The sequence below is a fragment of the Bufo bufo genome, chromosome 2, assembly GCF_905171765.1.
Source record: "Bufo bufo chromosome 2, aBufBuf1.1, whole genome shotgun sequence".
NCBI lineage: Eukaryota > Metazoa > Chordata > Amphibia > Anura > Bufonidae > Bufo > Bufo bufo.
Genome location: NC_053390.1, coordinates 299,333,686 through 299,357,313, shown reverse-complemented (window position 1 = coordinate 299,357,313; position 23,628 = coordinate 299,333,686). Strand labels below are relative to the sequence as shown.

Below are 23,628 nucleotides of genomic sequence, written 5' to 3'. Positions count from 1 at the left end.
AGTATGATCTGTTATGAGCAGAGTTGAGCGAACACCTGGATGTTCAGGTTCGAGAAGTTCGGCCGAACTTCCCGAAATGTTCGGGTTCGGGATCCGAACTAGACCCGAACTTCGCCCCGAACCCGAACGCCATTGAAGTCAATGGGGACCCGAACTTTTCGGCACTAAAAAGCCTTTAAAATAGCCCAGGAAAGGGCTAGAGGGCTGCAAAAGGCAGCAAAATGTAGGTAAATCCCCTGCAAACAAATGTGGATAGGGAAATGAATTAAAAAAATTAATAAATAAATAAAAATTAACCAATATCAATTGGAGAAAGGTCCCATAGCAGAGAATCAGGCTTCATGTCACCCACCACTGGAACAGGCTACTGTGAAATATTTTGGCCCCGGCACCCAGACAGAGGAGAGAGGTCCCATAGCAGAGAATCAGGCTTCATGTCATAGCAGAGAATCAGGCTTCATGTCACCCAACACTGGAACAGGCCACTGTCAGATATTTATAGGCCCCGGCACCCAGACAGAGGAGAAAGGTTCCATAGCAGAGAATCAGGCTTCATGTCATAGCAGAGAATCAGGCATCATGTCCCCCACCACTGGAACAGGCCACTGTCAGATATTTAGTGCCTGGCACCTAGACAGAGGAGAGAGGTCCCATAGCAGAGAATCAGGCTTCATGTCACCCCCCACTGGAACAGGCCACTGTCAGATATTTTTAGGCCCCGGCACCCAGACAGAGGAGAGAGGTCCCATAGCAGAGAATCAGGCTTCATGTCACCCCCCACTGGAACAGGCCACTGTCAGATATTTAGGCCCCGGCAACAAGACAGAGGAGAGAGGTCCCATAGCAGAGAATCAGGCTTCATGTCATAGCAGAGAATCAGGTTTCATGTCACCCACCACTGGAACAGGCCACTGTCAGATATTTTTAGGCCCCGGCACCCAGACAAAGGAGAGAGGTCCCATAGCAGAGAATCAGGCTTCATGTCACCCACCACTGGAACAGGCCACTATCAGATATTTTTAGGCCCCGGCACCCAGACAGAGGAGAGGTTCATTCAACTTTGGGTTGCCCCGCAATATAATGGTAAAATTAAAAAAAGAGGATTGAATGAAGATGTGCCCTGGAGTACAAGAATATATGGTTAAGGGAGGTAGTTATAAATGTCTAATCTGCACAAGGGATGGACAGGTCCTGTAAGATCCATGCCTGGTTCATTTTTATGAACGTCAGCTTGTCCACATTGGCTGTAGACAGGCAGCTGCGTTTGTCTGTAATGACGCTCCCTGCCGTGCTGAATACACGTTCAGACAAAACGCTGGCCGCCGGGCAGGCCAGCACCTCCAAGGCATAAAATGCTAGCTCTGGCAACGTGGACAATTTGGAGACCCAGAAGTTGAATGGGGCCGAACAATCAGTTAGTACGTGGAGGGGTGTGCACACGTACTGTTCCACCATGTTAGTGAAATGTTGCCTCCTGCTAACACGTTCCGTATCAGGTGGTGGTGCAGTTAGCAGTGGCGTGGTGACAAAACTTTTCCACATCTTTGCCATGCTAACCCTGCCCTCAGAGGAGCTGGCTTTGACACAGCTGCGTTGGCGACCTCTTGCTCCTCCTCTGCCTTCGCCTTGGGCTTCCACTTGTTCCCCTGTGACATTTGGGAATGCTCTCAGTAGCACGTCTACCAACGTGCACTTGTACTCGCGCATCTTCCTATCACGCTCCAGTGTAGGAAGTAAGGTGGGCACATTGTCTTTGTACCGGGAATCCAGCAGGGTGGCCACCCAGTAGTCAGCACACGTTAAAATGTGGGCAACTCTGCTGTCGTTGCGCAGGCACTGCAGCATGTAGTCGCTCATGTGTGCCAGGCTGACAAGAGGTAAGGACAAGCTGTCCTCTGTGGGAGGCGTATCGTCATCGTCCTCCGTTTCCCCACAGCCACGCACCAGTGATGGGCCCGAGTTGCGTTGGGTGCTAACCCGCTGTGAACATGCTTCATCCTCATCCTCCTCCACCTCCTCCTCATCCTCGTCCTCCTCGTCCTCCAGTAGTGGGCCCTGTCTGGCCACATTTGTACCTGGCCTCTGCTGTTGCAAAAAACCTCCCTCTGAGTCACTTCGAAGAGACTGGCCTGAAAGTGCTAAATATGACCCCTCTTCCTCCTCCTCCTCCTCCTGAGCCACCTCCTCTTCCATCATCGCCCTAAGTGTTTTCTCAAGGAGACATAGAAGTGGTATTGTAACTCTGATAACGTTGTCATCGCCACTGGCCATGTTGGTGGAGTACTCGGAACAGCGCAACAGGACACACAGGTCTCGCATGGCCCAGTCATTGGTGGTGAAGTGGTGTGACTGACCCGTGCGTGCTGCAGCTGAAACTCCACTATGGCCTGCTGCTGCTCGCACAGTCTGTCCAGCATGTGCAAGGTGGAGTTCCACCTGGTGGGCACGTCGCATATGAGGCGGTGAGCGGGAAGGCCGAAGTTACGCTGTAGCGCAGACAGGCGAGCAGCGGCAGGATGTGAACGTCGGAAGCGCGTACAGACGGCCCGCACTTTATGCAGCAGCTCTGACATGTCGGGGTAGTTGTGAATGAACTTCTGCACCACTAAATTCAGCACATGCGCCAGGCAAGGGATGTGCGTCAAACCGGCTGCGACGAGATTTCGCCCATTATCGCACACCACCAGGCCGGGCTTGAGGCTCACCGGCGTCAACCACTCGTCGGTCTGTTGTTCAATACCCCGCCACAACTCCTGCGCGGTGTGGGGCCTGTCCCCCAAACATATGAGTTTCAGAATGGCCTGCTGACGTTTACCCCGGGCTGTGCTGAAGTTGGTGGTGAAGGAGTGTGGCTGACTGGATGAGCAGGTGGAAGAAGAGGAGGAGGAAGCCGAGGAGGAGGCAACAGGAGGCAAAGAATGATGCCCTGCGATCCTTGGCGGCGGAAGGATGTGCGCCAAACAGCTCTCCGCCTGGGGCCCAGCCACCACTACATTTACCCACTGTGCAGTTAGGGAGATATAGTATCCCTGGCCGTGCTTACTGGTCCACGTATCTGTGGTTAGGTGCACCTTGCCACAGATGGCGTTGCGCAGTGCACACTTGATTTTATCGGATACTTTGTTGTGCAGGGAAGGCACGGCTCTCTTGGAGAAGTAGTGACGGCTGGGAACAACATACTGTGGGACAGCAAGCGACATTAGCTGTTTGAAGCTGTCTGTGTCCACCAGCCTGAATGACAGCATTTCATAGGCCAGTAGTTTAGAAATGTTGGTATTCAGGGCCAGGGATCGAGGGTGGCTAGGTGGGAATTTACGCTTTCTCTCAAATGTTTGTGAGATGGAGAGCTGAACGCTGCCATGTGACATGGTGGAGATGCTTGGTGACGGAGGTGGTGGTGTTGGTGGTACATCATCTGTTTGCTGCGCGGCAAGTGCCAACGTTCCTCCAGAGGCGGAGGAAGAGGCAGAGGCAGCAGCAGAAGAGGTAGCAGGGGGAGCCTGAGTGAGTTCCTTGTTTTTAAGGTGTTTACTCCACTGCAGTTCATGCTTTGCATGCAGGTGCCTGGTCATGCAGGTTTTGCTAAGGTTCAGAATATTAATGCTTCGCTTCAGGCTCTGATGGCACAGCGTGCAAACCACTCGGGTCTTGTCGTCAGCACATTGTTTGAAGAACTGCCACGCCAGCGAACTCCTTGAAGCTGCCTTTGGGGTGCTCGCTCCCAGATGGCGGTGGCCAGTAGCAGGCGGACTCTCTTGGCGGCAGGTGTTCTGCTTTTGCCCACTGCTCCCTCTTTTGCTACGCTGTTGGCTCGGTCTCACCACTGCTTCTTCCTCCGAACTCTGAAAGTCAGTGGCACGACTTTCATTCAATGTGGGGTCTAGGACCTCATCGTACCCTGCATAGTCTTCCACCCAGGTGGTATTCCCATGTCCTCATCATCAGGAAACATAAGTAGTTGTGCGTCAGTGCATTCTATGTCTTCCACCCTGGGGAAGGGCTAGGTGGATGCCCTTGGGAAACCCTACCAGCAGAGTCTTCAAACAGCATAAGAGACTGCTGCATAAGTTGAGGCTCAGACAGTTTCCCTGATATGCATGGGGGTGATGTGACAGACTGATGGGCTTGGTTTTCAGGAGCCATCTGTGCGCTTTCTGCAGAAGACTGGGTGGGAGATAATGTGAACGTGCTGGATCCACTGTCGGCCACCCAATTGACTAATACCTGTACCTGCTCAGGCCTTACCATCCTTAGAACGGCATTGGGCCCCACCAAATATCGCTGTAAATTCTGCCGTCTACTGGGACCCGAGGTAGTTGGTACACTAGGACGTGTGGCTGTGGCAGAACGGCCACGTCCTCTCCCAGCACCAGAGGGTCCACTAACACCACCACGACCATGTCCGCGTCCCTTACTAGATGTTTTCCTCATTGTTACCATTGAAAAAAATTATTTGGCCCAATGTATTGAATTCAAATTCAGGCCTTTTTTTACAGGCACCTAACACTATCTGGCTATCTATTTAGGTACCGTATTACACTAATCCAGGCACAGCAGTAACCACAGATTTAGCTGAATATAAATTGTAGGCCTAGTATTTAGACCCTGGATGACAGGTATCCCTTTTACGGACAGAATTAGACTTGGAAATGCACGGTAGCGTGTGAAGTTATTGAGGATGACCCTATCAGCACCTTCAATGTAATATACCCTTTTATGGATTGATTTAAACTTGGCCTGCTACAACAGAAACCACTGATTTATGGAATTGCTAATTTGGGAATTGAAATTCAACCCAGAACAAAAACTATGCTTTGACGGACATTAAATAACCTTACCAGCCACAGCAGTAAACACAGATTTAGCTGAATATAAAATGTAGGCCTAGTATTTAGGCCCTGGATGGATAACAGGTATCCCTTTACGGACAGAATTACACTTGGAGATGCACGGTAGCGTGTATAGTTATTGAGAATGACCCTATCAGCACCTTCAATGTAATATACCCTTTTATGGATAGATTTAAACTTGGTCTGCTACAGCAGAAACCACTGATTTATGGAATTGCTAATTTGGGAATTGAAATTCAACCCAGAACAAAAACTGTGCTTTGACGGACACTAAATAACTTTACTAGCCACAGCAGTAACCACAGATTTAGCTGAATATAAATTGTAGGCCTATTATTTAGGCGCTGGATGACAGGTATACGTTTACGGACAGAATTAGACTTGGAGATGCACGGTAGCGTGTGAAGTTATTGAGAATGACCCTATCAGCACCTTCAATGTAATATACCCTTTTATGGATAGATTTAAACTTGGCCTGCTACAGCAGAAACCACTGATTTAGGGAATTGCTAATTTGGGAATTGCATTTCAACCCAGAACAAAAACTGTGCTTTGACGGACACTAAATAACTTGATCAGCCACAGCAGTAACAACAGATTTAGCTGAATATAAATTGTAGGCCTATTATTTAGGCGCTGGATGACAGGTATACGTGTACGGATAGAATTAGACTTGGAGATGCACGGTAGCGTGTGAAGTTATTGAGAATGACCCTATCAGCACCTTCAATGTAATATACCCTTTTATGGATAGATTTAAACTTGGCCTGCTACAGCAGAAACCACTGATTTAGGGAATTGCTAATTTGGGAATTGTATTTCAACCCAGAACAAAAACTGTGCTTTGACGGACACTAAATAACTTGACCAGCCACAGCAGTAACCACAGATTTAGCTGAATATAAATTGTAGGCCTATTATTTAGGCGCTGGATGACAGGTATACGTTTACGGACAGAATTAGACTTGGAGATGCTTGGTAGCGTGTGAAGTTATTGAGAATGACCCTATCAGCAACTTCAATGTAATATACCCTTTTATGGATAGATTTAAACTTGGCCTGCTACAGCAGAAACCACAGATTTAGGGAATTGCTAATTTGGGAATTGTATTTCAACCCAGAAAAAATATATATCCTTTGCCAGACAGCAGACAGTATTACAATTGGCTAGCCACAGCTGAAACACCAGATTTAGGGTACTGCAATTTTGGCAATTGTATTTCACCCCTCAATAAAATAGCAAGCACAGCCAAGCCCCTGATGTAGGATATAGCAAAAAAAAAAAACACACTATTGCTGGTTAAATGGACTTGGTGGCAGCTTGTGCTGGCGCACCACAAGACACAAAATCACCGCCGATCACCCCAGAAAAAAGTGACAGAAAAACGCTCTGGGCAGCCTAAAAACAGTGAGCAGATAAACAGCAGAGGTTGAATGATACACAGCTCTACATTGATCACTTCAGTAAGTGTTTTTGAAGAGTAAATCACTGCCTAATCTGGCCCTAACAGCAGCAGCTGCATCCTATCCCTACACTGATCAGAGCAGAGTGACGTGCGGTGCTACGGGACTCCAGCTTAAATAGAGGCTGGGTCACATGCTGCACTGGCCAATCACAGCCATGCCAATAGTAGGCATGGCTGTGATGGCCTCTTGGGGCAAGTAGTATGACGCTTGTTAACCACCTCAGCCCCCAGGGCTTAAACACCCTGAAAGACCAGGCCACTTTTTACACTTCTGACCTACACTACTTTCACCGTTTATTGCTCGGTCATGCAACTTACCACCCAAATAAATTTTACCTCCTTTTCTTCTCACTAATAGAGCTTTCATTTGGTGGTATTTCATTGCTGCTGACATTTTTACTTTTTTTGGTATTAATCGAAATTTAACGATTTTTTGCAAAAAAATGACTTTTTTCACTTTCAGTTGTAAAATTTTGCAAAAAAAAACGAGATCCATATATAAATTTTGCTCTAAATTTATTGTTCTACATGTCTTTGATAAAAAAAAAATGTTTGGGTAAAAAAAAAATGGTTTGGGTAAAAGTTATAGCGTTTACAAACTATGGTACAAAAATGTGAATTTCCGCTTTTTGAAGCAGCTCTGACTTTCTGAGCACCTGTCATGTTTCCTGAGGTTCTACAATGGCTAGACAGTACAAACACCCCACTTTTTATTTTTTGTCACAAGTTAGCGGAAAATGATGATTTTTTTATTTATTTTTTCCTACTAAGTCTCATATTCCACTAACTTGTGACAAAAAATAAAAACTTCCATGAACTCACTATGCCCATCAGTGAATACCTTGGGGTGTCTTCTTTCCAAAATGGGGTCACTTGTGGGGTAGTTATACTGCCCTGGCATTCTAGGGGCCCAAATGTGTGGTAAGGAGTTTGAAATCAAATTCTGTAAAAAATGGCTGGTGAAATCCGAAAGGTGCTCTTTGGAATGTGGGCCCCTTTGCCCACCTAGGCTGCAAAAAAGTGTCACACATGTGGTATCTCCGTACTCAGGAGAAGTTGGGGAATGTGTTTTGGGGTGTCATTTTACATATACCCATGCTGGGTGAGAGAAATATCTTGGCAAAAGACAACTTTGTATAAAAAAATGGGAAAAGTTGTCTTTTGCCAAGATATTTCTCTCACCCAGCATGGGTATATGTAAAATGACACCCCAAAACACATTCCCCAACTTCTCCTGAATACAGAGATACCACATGTGTGACACTTTTTTGCAGCCTAGGTGGGCAAAGGGGCCCATATTCCAAAGAGCACCTTTCGGATTTCGCTGGTCATTTTTTACAGAATTTGATTTCAAACTCCTTACCACACATTTGGGCCCCTAGAATGCCAGGGCAGTATAACTACCCCACAAGTGACCCCATTTTGGAAAGAAGACACCCCAAGGTATTCGCTGATGGGCATAGTGAGTTCATGGAAGTTTTTATTTTTTGTCACAAGTTAGTGGAATATGAGACTTTGTAAGAAAAAAAAAATTAAAAAAAAAAATTATCATTTTCCACTAACTTGTGACAAAAAATAAAAAATTCTAGGAACTCGCCATGCCCCTCACGGAATACCTTGGGGTGTCTTCTTTCCAAAATGGGGTCACTTGTGGGGTAGTTATACTGCCCTGGCATTCTAGGGGCCCAAATGTGTGGTAAGGAATTTGAAATCAAATTCTGTAAAAACTGACCAGTGAAATCCGAAAGGTGCTCTTTGGAATATGGGCCCCTTTGCCCACCTAGGCTGCAAAAAAGTGTCACACATCTGGTATCTCTGTATTCAAGAGAAGTTGAGGAATGTGTTTTGGGGTGTCTTTTTACATATACCCATGCTGGGTGAGAGAAATATCTTGGCAAAAGACAACTTTTCCCATTTTTTTATACAAAGTTGGCATTTGACCAAGATATTTCTCTCACCCAGCATGGGTATATGTAAAATGACACCACAAAACACATTCCCCAACTTCTCCTGAATACGGCGATACCAGATGTGTGACACTTTTTTGCAGCCTAGATGCGCAAAGGTGCCCAAATTCCTTTTAGGAGGGCATTTGTAGACATTTGGATACCAGACTTCTTCTCACGCTTTGGGGCCCCTAGAATGCCGGAAAGTATAAATACCCCACATGTGACCTCATTTTGGAAAGAAGACACCCCAAGGCATTCAATGGGGAGCATGGCGAGTTCATAGAAATTTATTTTTTTTGGTACAAGTTAGCGGAAATTGATATTTTTTATTTTTTTCTCACAAAGTCTCCCTTTCCGCTAACTTGGGATAAAAATTTCAATCTTTCATGGACTCAATATGCCCCTCACGGAATACCTTGGGGTGTCTTCTTTCCGAAATGGGGTCACATGTGGGGTATTTATACTGCCCTGCCATTCTAGGGGCCCTAAAGCGTGAGAAGAAGTCTGGAATATAAATGTCTAAAAAATTTTACGCATTTGGATTCCGTGAGGGGTATGGTGAGTTCATGTGAGATTTTATTTTTTGACACAAGTTAGTGGAATATGACTTTGTAAGAAAAAAAATAATAATTTCTGCTAACTTGGGCCAAAAAAATGTCTGAATGGAGCCTTACAGGTGGGTGATCAATGACAGGGGGGTGATCAGGGAGTCTATATGGGGTGATCAATGACAGGGGGGTGATCAATGACAGGGGGGTGATCAGGGAGTCTATATGGGGTGATCACCCCCCTGTCATTGATCACCCCCCTGTCATTGATCACCCCCCTATAAGGCTCCATTCCGATGTCCGTGTTTTGCGGATCCGATCCATCTATCAGTGGATCCGTAAAAATCATACGGACATCTGAATGCAGCCTGACAGGGGGGTGATCAATGACAGGGGGGTGATCAATGACAGGGAGGTGATCAGTGAGTCTATATGGGGTGATCACCCCCCTGTCATTGATCACCCCCCTGTCAGGCTCCATTCACATGTCCGTATGTGTTTTGCGGATCCGATCCATGTATCAGTGGATCCGTAAAAATCATATGGACATCTGAATGCAGCCTGACAGGGGGGTGATCAATGACAGGGGGGTGATCAGGGAGTCTATATGGGGTGATCACCCCCCTGTCATTGATCACCCCCCTATAAGGCTCCATTCAGATGTCCGTATGTGTTTTGCGGATCCGATCCATGTATCAGTGGATCCGTAAAAATCATACGGACATCTGAATGCAGCCTGACAGGGGGGTGATCAATGACAGGGGGGTGATCAATGACAGGGGGGTGATCAGGGAGTCTATATGGGGTGATCACCCCCCTGTAAGGCTCCATTCAGATGTCCGTATGTGTTTTGCGGATCCGATCCATGTATCAGTGGATCCGTAAAAATCATATGGACATCTGAATGCAGCCTTACAGGGGGGTGATCAATGACAGGGGGGTGATCAGGGAGTCTATATGGGGTGATCACCTCCGTCATTGATCACTCCCCTGTAAGGCTCCATTCAGACGTCCGTATGTGTTTTGCGGATCCGATCCATCTATCAGTGGATCCGTAAAATTCATACGGACGTCTGAATGCAGCCTTACAGGGGGGTGATCAATGACAGGGGGGTGATCAGGGAGTCTATATGGGGTGATCACCACAGTCATTGATCACTCCCCTGTAAGGCTCCATTAAGACGTCCGTGTTTTGCGGATCCGATCCATCTATCAGTGGATCCGTAAAATTCATACGGACGTCTGAATGCAGCCTTACAGGGGGGTGATCAATGACAGGGGGGTGATCAATGACAGGGGGGTGATCAGGGAGTCTATATGGGGTGATCACCACAGTCATTGATCACTCCCCTGTAAGGCTCCATTCAGACGTCCGTAAGTGTTTTGCGGATCCGATCCATCTATCAGTGGATCCGTAAAATTCATCCGGACCTCTGAATGGAGCCTTACAGGGGGTTATCAATGACAGGGGGGTGATCAGAGAGTCTATATGGGGTGATCACCTCCGTCATTGATCACTCCCCTGTAAGGCTCCATTCAGACGTCCGTAAGTGTTTTGCGGATCCGATCCATCTATCAGTGGATCCGTAAAATTCATACGGACCTCTGAATGGAGCTTTACAGGGGGGTTATCAATGACAGGGGGGTGATCAATGACAGGGGGGTGATCAGGGAGTCTATATGGGGTGATCTGGGGTGATCAGGGTTGAATAAGGGGTGGTCGATCCAAACAAAGGGGACCACCAGAGGACCAGGTAGCAGGTATATTAGACGCTGTTATCATAACAGCGTCTAATATACCTGTTAGGGGTTAAAAAAATCACATCTCCAGCCTGCCAGCGAACGATCGCCGCTGGCAGGCTGGAGATCAACTCTCTTACCTTCCGTTCCTGTGAGCGCGCGCGCCTGTGTGCGCGCGTTCACAGGAAATCTCGCGTCTCGCGAGATGACGCACGGATGCGTCCAGGAGGAATGAATCAACCACCTTCCGGACGCATTCGTGCGTTAGGCGGTCGGGAGGTGGTTAATTGGCTGCTTTGCAGCCTTTCAGAAAGCGCCAAGAAAGCACCGAACCCGAACCCAGACTTTTACGAAAATGTTCGGGTTCGGGTCCGTGTCACGAACACCCCAAAATTCGGTACGAACCCGAACTATACAGTTCGGGTTCGCTTATCCCTATCCAAGAGTCGAATGGAGCCACACGTAATGGTGAAGACTAACGTCAGAGTCCTGTGGACCTATGCAAGGTCTATGATGGTGCCTTATGTGGGTAAGATAACAAGGAGAGATCGTACCGGTGAAGATTCATAGGCAGCGCTATTCACCGAGCACAGGATGTCGCTGGAAAGGAAGGTCTTTTCCAGATCGTAGATTCTGAGTCAGGTGTCCGTTTTAGGGGGAGGTCTTCGGGTAGTCGGTCATATGTCGCAGAGAGCCTCAGGGAGGTAAACTGCCCCTGTTGCACCCTACTTGACCTGTTAGGACCCTAGTGCCCTAACAAGGGATCCGTGCCCCGCAAGGGGTGGTCCCGTCCGGAACCTCTCCCTTGTCTAAGGTCCCTGTAAGACTCTGCCGGAGTGATTGGATCGTGGATGGACACCTGGTATAGTAGTAGTAAAAACGTAACGTAATGGAGTGGGTATATTCACCTGTCCCAACGTAACGTAATGGAGTGGGTATATTCACCTGCCCCTACGTGTTTCATCAAATGAACATACCTATGGGTTAGGTGAATGCTGAATCAGAGGTGCCTACGACTCGTATTGTTTTCTGAGAATCATTTCCTGTGCGCGGGGAGGGGTGTAGAAGGGTGGTGCGCATCTCCGCCCGTGCCCTTTGATAGGCCCTTTTTAATGACTTATCAGGGTAACCGCGTTCTCGGAAGCGACTTCTCAGGTCGTCTGCCTGGCGCTTGAACTCCCCCTGTTCGGAGCAATTTCGTTTAAATCGTTTTTTCCCACTTTCTCAGTAGATCGGGGATTCTAATGCGATTTACTGGGGTGAGGGATATGCGGAGGCCCCGCGGTACAATCCTCTGTTTGATATATTGATCTAAACCCTGCACCTCCCACCATGAGCTGATGTGCTCCTTATAAACACGGGTCAGTTCCCTCCAAGGGAGAATGGTGCGACCGCACCGCTCACCGAATATTGCTCAAAAACATAAATATCTGATAATCAAAGGGTCAGTAACATATTAAAATATAACTTTTAATTGTATAAATTACAATATCCCAAAAACAGGGAAGAATGACCCCTTACAAACATAAACGGACAGACACAGTCCGGACCCTAGACGCGTGTATTCCGTGGTGAAACGGGTCACGCTTGGTGGGGTCCCACAGTCAGACTCTTGTTGTGGGGGTGTTGTGTCTGACTAAACACCTAAAAAGATGAGAAATGCAAAACCTAAGATATGTGGACCCCAAGAGTCGAATGGAGCCACACGTAATGGTGAAGACTAACGTCAGAGTCCTGTGGACCTATGCAAGGACTATGACGGTGCCTTATGTGGGTAAGATAACAAGGAGAGATCGTACCGGTGAAGATTCATAGGCAGCGCTATTCACCGAGCACAGGATGTCGCTGAAAAGGAAGGTATTTTCCAGATCGTAGATTCTGAGTCAGGTGTCCGTTTTAGGGGGAGGTCTTCGGGTAGTCGGTCATATGTCGCAGAGAGCCTCAGGGAGGTAAACTGCCCCTGTTGCACCCTACTTGACCTGTTAAGACCCTAGTGCCCTAACACGGGATCCGTGCCCCCCAAGGGGTGGTCCCGCCCGGAACCTCACCCTGGTCTAAGGTCCCTGTAAGACCCTGCCGGAGTGATTGGAGCGTGGATGGACACCTGGTATAGTAGTAGTAAAAACGTAACGTAATGGAGTGGGTATATTCACCTGTCCCAACGTAGCGTAATGGAGTGGGTATATTCACCTGTCCCTACGCTTTTCATCAAATGAACATACCTATGGGTTAGGTGAATGCGTAATGTTTTGGGCCTCGGTGGAATTCAACACCTGTGACGACCACGTGTTTCAACTATTATCATTAGTTTTTTTTTTCAAGAGGGGTGATTTCGTTAGCCATGTTTTTAATCCAATTTTATATTTTTAGTTCTTTTAAACATGTATTTGACCTGTATTTGTACTGGTCTTCAGTAAAATTGACATCCAATGACCGTGTAATCTATCTCCAGCCACATACTTACTTGTTTTTTTATGTATGCTGAATGCATAATTTTTGAGGCCTATAGTACACTGGCCTGCTGCAAAATTGATATCCAATGACTGTGTAATCTATCTCCAGCCACATACTTACTTGTTCTTTTCTGTACGGTGAATGCATTATTTTTGGGGCCTGTAGTCCACTGGCCTGCTGTAAAATTAATATCCAATGACTGTGTAATCTACCTGCAGCCACATACTTACTTGTTCTTTTCTGTACGGTGAATGAATAGTTGTTGGGGCCTCGGAGGAATTCAACACTAGTGATGACCACGTGTTATCGAGTTTCAACTATTATCATTAGGGTTTTTTTCAAGAGAGGTGATTTCATTAGCCATGTTTTTAATCCAATTTAATATTTTTAGTTATTTTAAACATATGTATTTGACCTGTATTTGTACTGGCTTGCAATAAAATTGATATCCATTGACCGTGTAATATACCTCCGGCCACAAAGTCAATTGATCTTTTCTGTCCGGTGAATGCCTAATGTTTCGGGCCTGTAGTCCACTGGCCTGCTGTAAAACTGATATCCAATGACTGTGTAATCTACCTCCAGCCACATACTTACTTGTTCTTTTCTGTACAGTGAATGCATAATTTTTGGGCCTGTTGTCCACTGGCCTGCTGTAAAATTGATATCCAATGACCGTGTAATCTACATCCTGCCACATACTTACTTGTTCTTTTTGTACGCTGAATGCATAATTTTTAGGGACTTTAGTCCACTGGCCTGCTGTAAAATTGATATCCAATGACCGTGTAATCTACCTCCAGCCACATACTTACTTGTTTTTTTCTGTACGGTGAATGCATAATTTTTGGGGCCTGTAGTCCACTGGCCTGCTGTAAAATTGATATCGAATGACCATGTAATCTACCTCCAGACACATACTTACTTGTTCTTTTTTGTACGGTGAGTACATAATTTTTGGGGCCTGTAGTCCACTGGCCTGCTGTAAAATTGTTATCCAATGACCGTGTAATCTACCTCCAGACACATACTTACTTGTTCTTTTCTGTACGGTGAATGAATAATTGTTGGGGCCTCGGAGGAATTCAACACCAGTGACGACCACGTGTTATCGAATTTCAACTATTATCATTAGGGTTTTGTTAGCCATGTTTTTAATCCAATTCTATATTTTTAGTTATTTTAAACATATGTATTGACCTTTATTTGTACTGGCCTGCAGTAAAATTGATATCCATTGTCCGTGTAATATACCTCCGGCCACATAATCACTTGATCTTTTCTGTCCAGTGAATGCCTAATGTTTGGGGCCTGCAGTCCAGTGTCTTACAGTAAAATCTTTATCCATTGACTCCATAATGTACCTCGAAACACATAATCAGAATTTATTTTGTCAGCTGAATGCCTGATTTCTAAGAACCGTACTGCCGTGGCCTAAAATGAAATTTCTCTAGGCTCCGACAGGGCACATTTCAGAGAATTTCCCTTTAAGAAGCATAAAAATGTCCCCTAATTAAGATACATATATTTTTTTGGAATTTTTGTCATTGATCTCCCTCTAGTATGTCACTGTTTATGTTGTGGGACTATTCGTGCACTTCTACTAAGTATTTGGTCGCTGCAAATATGAGCTGAAGGTTTTTCAGGTTTGCTTGCCATTAAAGTGAATAGGGCCTGCCGCGAACTTGCGGTTCGCGAACATTTGATCGCGTTCCCGCGTTCGTGAACCGTGCCGGACGATATTTGTCCATCACTACACAGAATGTCACTGATATTTTTAGGATGTGCACCCGTTAAACAGGAGTTATAGTGCAAGTAATGTCGCTGTCACCACCACCGAATAAAAAATTACACTGAATGAATGTCACTTATATTTAGGATGCGCACACGTTAAACAGGAGGTATAGCGCAAGTAATGTCGCTGTCTCCACCGCCTAATAAAAAATTACACTGAATGAATGTCACTGATATTTAGGATGCGCACACGTTAAACAGGAGGTATAGCGCAAGTAATGTCGCTGTCTCCACCGCCTAATAAAAAATTACACTGAATGAATGTCACTGATATTTAGGATGCGCACACGTTAAACAGGAGGTATAGCGCAAGTAATGTCGCTGTCTCCACCGCCTAATAAAAAATTACACTGAATGAATGTCACTCATTTTTAGGATGCGCACGCATAAAACAGGAGGTATAGCGCAAGTAATGTCGCTATCACCACCGCCTAATAAAAAATTACACTGAATTAATGTCACTGATATTTAGGATGCATAAACGTTATACAGGAGGTATAGCGCAAGTAATGTCACTGTCACCACTGCCTAATAAAAAATTTAGGTTGCACAAATGTTAAAATCAATAATTTATGGCTCTTAGAATACAGTGACATAAAAAAATGTTTTTTGCATGAGGCTTGCTATTACTGTGCCAAAGTAGTAAAAAATAATAATAACACTATGCATTTTTGGTATCATCGTAATCATACTGATCCATACAATAAAAGTAACATGCTAGTTATGCTGCACTATGCACAATCTAAATTTAAAGTTGAAAAAAAACTATGCTGAAATAGCTTTTCTTCTATTAACTGCATCAAAAAAGTTAATCAGTAAGTTATATGTATCCCAAAATGATGTCACTAAAATGTAATTTCTACTGCAAAAAATATGGCTATATCAGCATACAAATAAAAATGTTTTTGCCAGAAAAATCAAAGTCGAGCTTAAAATTGTCCATAAATTAAGAAAATAGAGATTTTTTTTTACAAATCACCCACCATTACCATTTAGTTGCCTAAACCTTTCTGTGGTTTTATGCTCAACAACCTAGAAAAGATGAGCACAGCCAATGAAAGCTGAGGGTACACAGTGCTCTGAGCAGCACTTTTGCACCTTCGTGTTTTTAACAAAGGTTTGGGTCCCCTTTAAGAATTGTATGTGCTTAAGATTTTGGCTGTTCCTTTAGCCTACTCTTGGAAGAGGAGGGACCTGTACAGTGTAATAAATCGTGACATTCTCCCCAAGTGAAGAACTCTTTGCGTTTGTGCTTGGATGTTGATAATTGCTTTTGTTTGGGGATATTTCTGTTACAATTTCAGAATAGATATGAGATTCTTCTTGAGCTTGCGAAAAATCTTCAGCTGATGCCGTAGACTTCTTGAAACTTTCGAGCACAAAGCCTTTTGAAGCAGTTGTCATCTTGGTGTTTTCTTGACCTGATAAAAGTTGCTTCTTTTCTGGTGTCGGATTTTGGCAGATTACTGAATATAGAGTATTGTTTAGATGACTTTGTCCCACTGATGATAAAGGAAAATTCTTCACTGGCTCTTTGCATTTACCGTCTCCTGGATTACTGTATATCACCTGTTAATGAGGAAAATAATAATGAGAAATTAAAATACTGCTTGCTAGCTGTAGATGGTTAGAGATTAACTGTATGAATCTGTATAAATTGTTACAATATGTTCAGTAACAGAATGGAAACTTAAAGTGGACCTGAAGAAATGTAAAAGTGGCCAATAAGATGTAGGCGGATCTAAATTGACAGAAGACCAGGTAACACAAGTAGATTCGGCCAACACAAATAAATGGGGTCAGCAATACCAATAATGCAGCACAAAACACCATTCCAGCAGAACCAAACACCACGGTGCAATACCTTACCAAAAGCCATCCCTCTGTGGTGGCCATTAATAGCTTCCATGTTTTGTCCTACTCCTCCTCCAGATGTTTCTAATTAAGAGATGGCGCAGGGACTTAGGATGTAAAATGTGGGCCACAACACCAAGCCAGCCCAATGTTCACCATGCCGCCTGGACTTTCCCTAATAATGACTCAATGCCCCAGCAGTATACTCCCCTAATGGAGATGTGAAAAAATTAAAATACCTGAGTCTCATTTTGTGGCTTAAGATGCCTATATCCCTGCACTATATGTACAATGTCACATATATTGGCCTATGGCCTAGGAGGGTGAACAGCAGGGCTGATAGCCTAAACTACTCAGAAACAGCAGATAGGCAGAGGTGCAAAGATGCCTATATTTTTGGCCCTTTAATTACTTATTACATATTAATTACATTCAGAGCTCCATTTTTCTAATACAGAGCTCTAAATAGCCTGCATAGACATAGTTTTAAAAGATAACATGCTAGCTGCCCACACCTACCACTAGAGGGCGCTGAGAACTCAAGCTTACTCCATATTGTGTTATTAGTGAGTTCAGTGAATGACAGCATACATTAAGCTCCTAAGCTCCCTCTAGTGGTGGCCAAAGGAAACCAGTATTTTTTCTAAAATGGCGGCTAAAAATTGTCCCATTGATTCATAGGCTGAATAGGGTTTTAACATAGTGATTCATGACAAATTAATTTGCAACAAAACGAATTTGTTGTCAAACTTTGTTAAAGTTGTACTTTTTAAAGGTATCATTTAAAATTGCATACAATGTATTGTGAAGCTGGAAAAAAATTCTAAATGGCGTGAAATTGGAAAAAAAGGCAGTTCCACCATTGTTTTATGGATTTCGTTTTTACAGTGTTCCCTATGCGGTAAAACTGACTTGTTAACTTTATCCTGCAGATCAGTACAATTACAACCTTTGAAAAATATAATTTTTTTTCTTTACATTGCCATATTCTAACAAATTTAACTTTTTTATTTTTACGTTACGTTTACAGATAGCTGTGAGCGTTCATTTTTTGTGGGGAGATCTGTACGTCTTATTGATACCATTTTGGGGTGTGTATGACCAGATGACTTTTTATTCAAAGATTTTCTAAAAAATTTTGGGAGTTGAAGCAAACAAAAAAACTGCGAAAAGGCCATTTAGATTTTTTTTCTGTTACGCTTTTCACTGTACAGGTTAATTACATTTAGATTTTAATAGTTTGGGCAATTTGGGATGTGACAATACCAATTAGCCTTTTTTATTGTTTATTTTTAAAATGAGAAATGGGGGGCATTTGATTACTATACTTTTCACACCATAAGATGCACCGGACCATAAGATGCACCTAGGATATAGAGGAGGAAAATAAGAGAAACAAATATTTTTTGTCAGATTTCAGATCAGACCCCTATCCCAGAGGCTGGTGAGCGCTTCAGCTATAACTTTTGCCAGAAGTAAATCCAGCGTGCTGTGTGAAGTCCCGTCCCTTTTCTCCCCACTTTGGAAAAGTGTCGAGAAGCTTAACAAGTGAGAAATTCTGGCACACATATGCGTTCGCCATAATTTGTGACTTTTTCACTCCACAATTGTGGCATGAACTCTATAATAAGTTATGTCTTACTTTACACCACCTACAGCATATTGGCTTAGTTTATGCACCATATAAGCAACATAATTTTGAAACAATTTTGGCTGACGTTGTCACATTTCACAACACTTCTCCTTTTTCTTAAACCATGCAACCCTGTCTAGACTCTTTTAGACTATATAGAAATGTTTGATGCAACTGTAAGTAAATGTGAATTAATATGTGTGTGTTTGTAACTTAGTTACATAAAAATTTATATATATTTTAGGTAACTTACATGGGTTCCTAAGACTTTTTGTGAACTTTTCCCTGTGGAGAGAGAACAGTAATAATCTTACATTAAATGAAAATTTTATGAAATTAATGCCCACATTTAAGTGAAAATCAGTTGACAATCTTTTCAGCTTGATGGGGTTGTGTAATGGCATAAAATTAATGACCTATCCTTAGGATAGATCATTAGTATCAGAAGGAGTTATGGCACTCATTTGAGCGCAGCGCCCTTTACAGTATTTACCTGCATGCTGTTCCCCCCATGCAGTGGTGGTGCAGGGTACTTACAACTGCTCATCCCATTCAAGAGTACGCCATGAAATGTCTGATGGATGTGCAGTAAATGGAAGTTACAGGCCATTTCAGAAGCTACAGAAGCAGCGTACATCACTTTGCTGTGCTTTCTTCCAAAACTCCTGTTCATTTCTGAGGAAATTATGGAAACAGTGCAGCTCAGTGAAGTTGGGTGTTTCTGTAAAACTGGCCACCTCTCAGGGCCTGATGTGGCAACTAGAGGGGATGGAGTGAGATGGGACAGGGTCGGGTGGCCCATTCTAGAGATAGGTGTAGGTCCCACCTCTGGGGCCCACACCTATCAGACATGTATGGCATATTCTGTGGATATGCCATAAATATCTAAGCTTGGAATTCCCCTTTTAATTTGCCAGATATAATGAGCATACTGTGAAATGATACACATGAAAAAATGTCACATAAACGATTTCTTCTATGTGATATAATTCATATTCCATGAAATATTGTGCATTTGCCTTTTCCCATTGTCAGACAAAATCAACTTAAAGGGGTTGTGCAATGATAAAATATTGATGACCCATCCTCAGAATATACGTAATCAATATCAGATTGGCAGGGGTCCCAGCCCCCCACCGATGAGCTGTTTGAAGGGGTAGCAGTGCTTGTGCAAGCACTGCTTCCACTTCAAAATTACCTGTGTGTCATCTCCTTTGCAGTGGTAGTGCAGTGTAGTTACAACTGCTCATCCCATTCACTGCAGTATTTTAGCACTGTGCAACCCCCAAAAAGGTGCATATCTTCGTAAATAGATAATATACTGAAATATGTTTGGTACATATTTTATTAGGTTGCATAATGGTAAAAACTGTGTCAGGATTTTTGATTAGACTTACTTTTCTGAGATCTCTTGTACAATAGGCATGATATGAAGCATACTGCGAAAACCACAATGCCACCTGCTGTGTAATAAATCCAAGATGTTGTGGTATCTAAATAATCCATGAAATCCAGGGAATTAATAACTGAATCCCCAAATACATATGTGAATGCATACATTTGTTGCAGAGTATAAAGCACAAATACATTAACCACGTGCCAACTAACCAAACATTTCATAGGTAATTAGTAGTGATGAGCGGCAGGTGCCATATTCGATTTCGACGAAATTCGCAAATATTCGATAGAATATTCGTTTTATATTCGTCGAAATCGAATATTCGTCATTATTCTTGTTATCGCGATTAATATGCGATTTAAATAATCGCGTATTGCGATTTTAACTTAAAGGCTACTCTCCTATTGAAATAGCAATGCGATTAATTCAAGTTATAATAATCGAATTTCGATTTTAACTTAGCACTGCTATATAGTGATGTCGCGAACATAAAATTTTCAGTTCGCGAACAGCGAACGCGAACTTCCGCAAATGTTCGCGAACTGGCGAACCGGGCGAACCGCCATAGACTTCAATAGACAGGCGAATTTTAAAACCCACAGGGACTCTTTCTGGCCACAATAGTGATGAGAAAGTTGTTTCAAGGGGTCTAACACCTGGACTGTGGCATGCCGGAGGGGGATCTATGGCAAAACTCCCATGGAAAATTACGTAGTGGACGCAGAGTCGGGTTTTAATCCATAAAGGGCATAAATCAACTAACATTCCTAAATTGTTTGGAATAACGTGCTTTAAAACATCCAGTGTGTGTATACGATCAGGTATGATGTTGTATCGATCAGGTAGTGTAAGGGTTACGCCCGCATCACAGACATTGACAGACCAAACTCCCCTTTTAATGCACCGCAAACAGTTCATTTGCACAACCGCAAACTCCCCATTTGCACAAGGTTGGATACCAAGCTAGCCACGTCCCGGTGATGTCATTGAAGGTTTCTTCCTCCACCCAGCCACGTACAACACCAAGGGTCCCCGAAAGGTCAATTGAATTGATTTTTCGAACGGGGAGATGGTTAAAAAAACGCTGGCTCCCTCCCCTTTGTTTTTATCCACGGTGACTGCGTCTGCGCCGTGCAATTTACTGTCACACCCGATATGAGTGGTATTTTCTGTAGTACTATTCTCATCAGTTTAATCCCTCTAACGTCCCCGACTCCCCAATCTGGGGGCCATTTATTAAACAGATTTTTCGGACGGGGAGATGGTTAAAAAAACGCTGGCTCCCTCCACTCTGTTTTAATCCACGGTGACTGCGTCTGCGCCGTGCAATTTACTGTCACACCCGATATGAGTGGTATTTTCTGTAGTACTATTCTCATCAGTTTAATCCCTCTAACGTCCCCAATCTGGGTGCCATTTATTGAATAGATTTTTCGAACGGGGAGATGGTTAAAAAAACGCTGGCTCCCTCCCCTTTGTTTTTATCCACGGTGACTGCGTCTGCGCCGTGCAATTTACTGTCACACCCGATATGAGTGGTATTTTCTGTAGTACTATTCTCATCAGTTTAATCCCTCTAACGTCCCCGACTCCCCAATCTGGGGGCCATTTATTAAACAGATTTTTCGGACGGGGAGATGGTTAAAAAAACGCTGGCTCCCTCCACTCTGTTTTAATCCACGGTGACTGCGTCTGCGCCGTGCAATTTACTGTCACACCCGATATGAGTGGTATTTTCTGTAGTACTATTCTCATCAGTTTAATCCCTCTAACGTCCCCAATCTGGGTGCCATTTATTGAATAGATTTTTCGAACGGGGAGATGGTTAAAAAAACGCTGGCTCCCTCCCCTTTGTTTTTATCCACGGTGACTGCGTCTGCGCCGTGCAATTTACTGTCACACCCGATATGAGTGGTATTTTCTGTAGTACTATTCTCATCAGTTTAATCCCTCTAACGTCCCCGACTCCCCAATCTGGGGGCCATTTATTAAACAGATTTTTCGGACGGGGAGATGGTTAAAAAAACGCTGGCTCCCTCCACTCTGTTTTAATCCACGGTGACTGCGTCTGCGCCGTGCAATTTACTGTCACACCCGATATGAGTGGTATTTTCTGTAGTACTATTCTCATCAGTTTAATCCCTCTAACGTCCCCAATCTGGGTGCCATTTATTGAATAGATTTTTCGAACGGGGAGATGGTTAAAAAAACGCTGGCTCCCTCCCCTTTGTTTTTATCCACGGTGACTGCGTCTGCGCCGTGCAATTTACTGTCACACCCGATATGAGTGGTATTTTCTGTAGTACTATTCTCATCAGTTTAATCCCTCTAACGTCCCCGACTCCCCAATCTGGGGGCCATTTATTAAACAGATTTTTCGGACGGGGAGATGGTTAAAAAAACGCTGGCTCCCTCCACTCTGTTTTAATCCACGGTGACTGCGTCTGCGCCGTGCAATTTACTGTCACACCCGATATGAGTGGTATTTTCTGTAGTACTATTCTCATCAGTTTAATCCCTCTAACGTCCCCAATCTGGGTGCCATTTATTGAATAGATTTTTCGAACGGGGAGATGGTTAAAAAAACGCTGGCTCCCTCCCCTTTGTTTTTATCCACGGTGACTGCGTCTGCGCCGTGCAATTTACTGTCACACCCGATATGAGTGGTATTTTCTGTAGTACTATTCTCATCAGTTTAATCCCTCTAACGTCCCCGACTCCCCAATCTGGGGGCCATTTATTAAACAGATTTTTCGGACGGGGAGATGGTTAAAAAAACGCTGGCTCCCTCCACTCTGTTTTAATCCACGGTGACTGCGTCTGCGCCGTGCAATTTACTGTCACACCCGATATGAGTGGTATTTTCTGTAGTACTATTCTCATCAGTTTAATCCCTCTAACGTCCCCAATCTGGGTGCCATTTATTGAATAGATTTTTCGAACGGGGAGATGGTTAAAAAAACGCTGGCTCCCTCCCCTTTGTTTTTATCCACGGTGACTGCGTCTGCGCCGTGCAATTTACTGTCACACCCGATATGAGTGGTATTTTCTGTAGTACTATTCTCATCAGTTTAATCCCTCTAACGTCCCCGACTCCCCAATCTGGGGGCCATTTATTAAACAGATTTTTCGGACGGGGAGATGGTTAAAAAAACGCTGGCTCCCTCCACTCTGTTTTAATCCACGGTGACTGCGTCTGCGCCGTGCAATTTACTGTCACACCCGATATGAGTGGTATTTTCTGTAGTACTATTCTCATCAGTTTAATCCCTCTAACGTCCCCAATCTGGGTGCCATTTATTGAATAGATTTTTCGAACGGGGAGATGGTTAAAAAAACGCTGGCTCCCTCCCCTTTGTTTTTATCCACGGTGACTGCGTCTGCGCCGTGCAATTTACTGTCACACCCGATATGAGTGGTATTTTCTGTAGTACTATTCTCATCAGTTTAATCCCTCTAACGTCCCCAATCTGGGTGCCATTTATTGAATAGATTTTTCGAACGGGGAGATGGTTAAAAAAAACCTGGCTCCCTCCACTCTGTTTTAAACCACGGTGACTGCGTCTGCGCCGTGCAATTTACTGTCACACCCGATATGAGTGGTATTTTCTGTAGTACTATTCTCATCAGTTTAATCCCTCTAACGTCCCCAATCTGGGTGCCATTTATTGAATAGATTTTTCGAACGGGGAGATGGTTAAAAAAACGCTGGCTCCCTCCACTCTGTTTTAAACCACGGTGACTGCATCTGCGCCGTGCAATTTACTGTCACACCCGATATGAGTGGTATTTTCTGTAGTACTATTCTCATCAGTTTAATCCCTCTAACATCCCCAATCTGGGGGCCATTTATTAAATAGATTTTTTGAACGGGGAGATGGTTAAAAAAACGCTGGCTCCCTCCACCGATATGAGTGGTATTTTCTGTAGTATTATTCTCA

General features: G+C 44.1%; 1 protein-coding gene across 3 annotated transcripts in view; it reads right to left on the bottom strand.

Annotated features, from left to right (window-relative positions):
- Window positions 1–15,432: 15,432 nt before the first annotated feature.
- The window catches only part of LOC120988981, a 33,536-nt gene continuing 25,340 nt past the window's right edge, over window positions 15,433–23,628 (bottom strand). For all 3 annotated transcript variants that reach the window (XM_040416804.1, XM_040416806.1, XM_040416805.1), the window contains 3 exons: window positions 19,686–19,781; window positions 18,542–18,573; window positions 15,433–16,370 (listed from right to left, as the gene is read on the bottom strand). In XM_040416804.1, coding sequence (XP_040272738.1) covers window positions 15,969–16,370; window positions 18,542–18,573; window positions 19,686–19,781 — 530 coding nt within the window. In that variant the 3' untranslated portion in view covers window positions 15,433–15,968. The remainder of the gene's footprint in view (window positions 16,371–18,541; window positions 18,574–19,685; window positions 19,782–23,628) is intronic.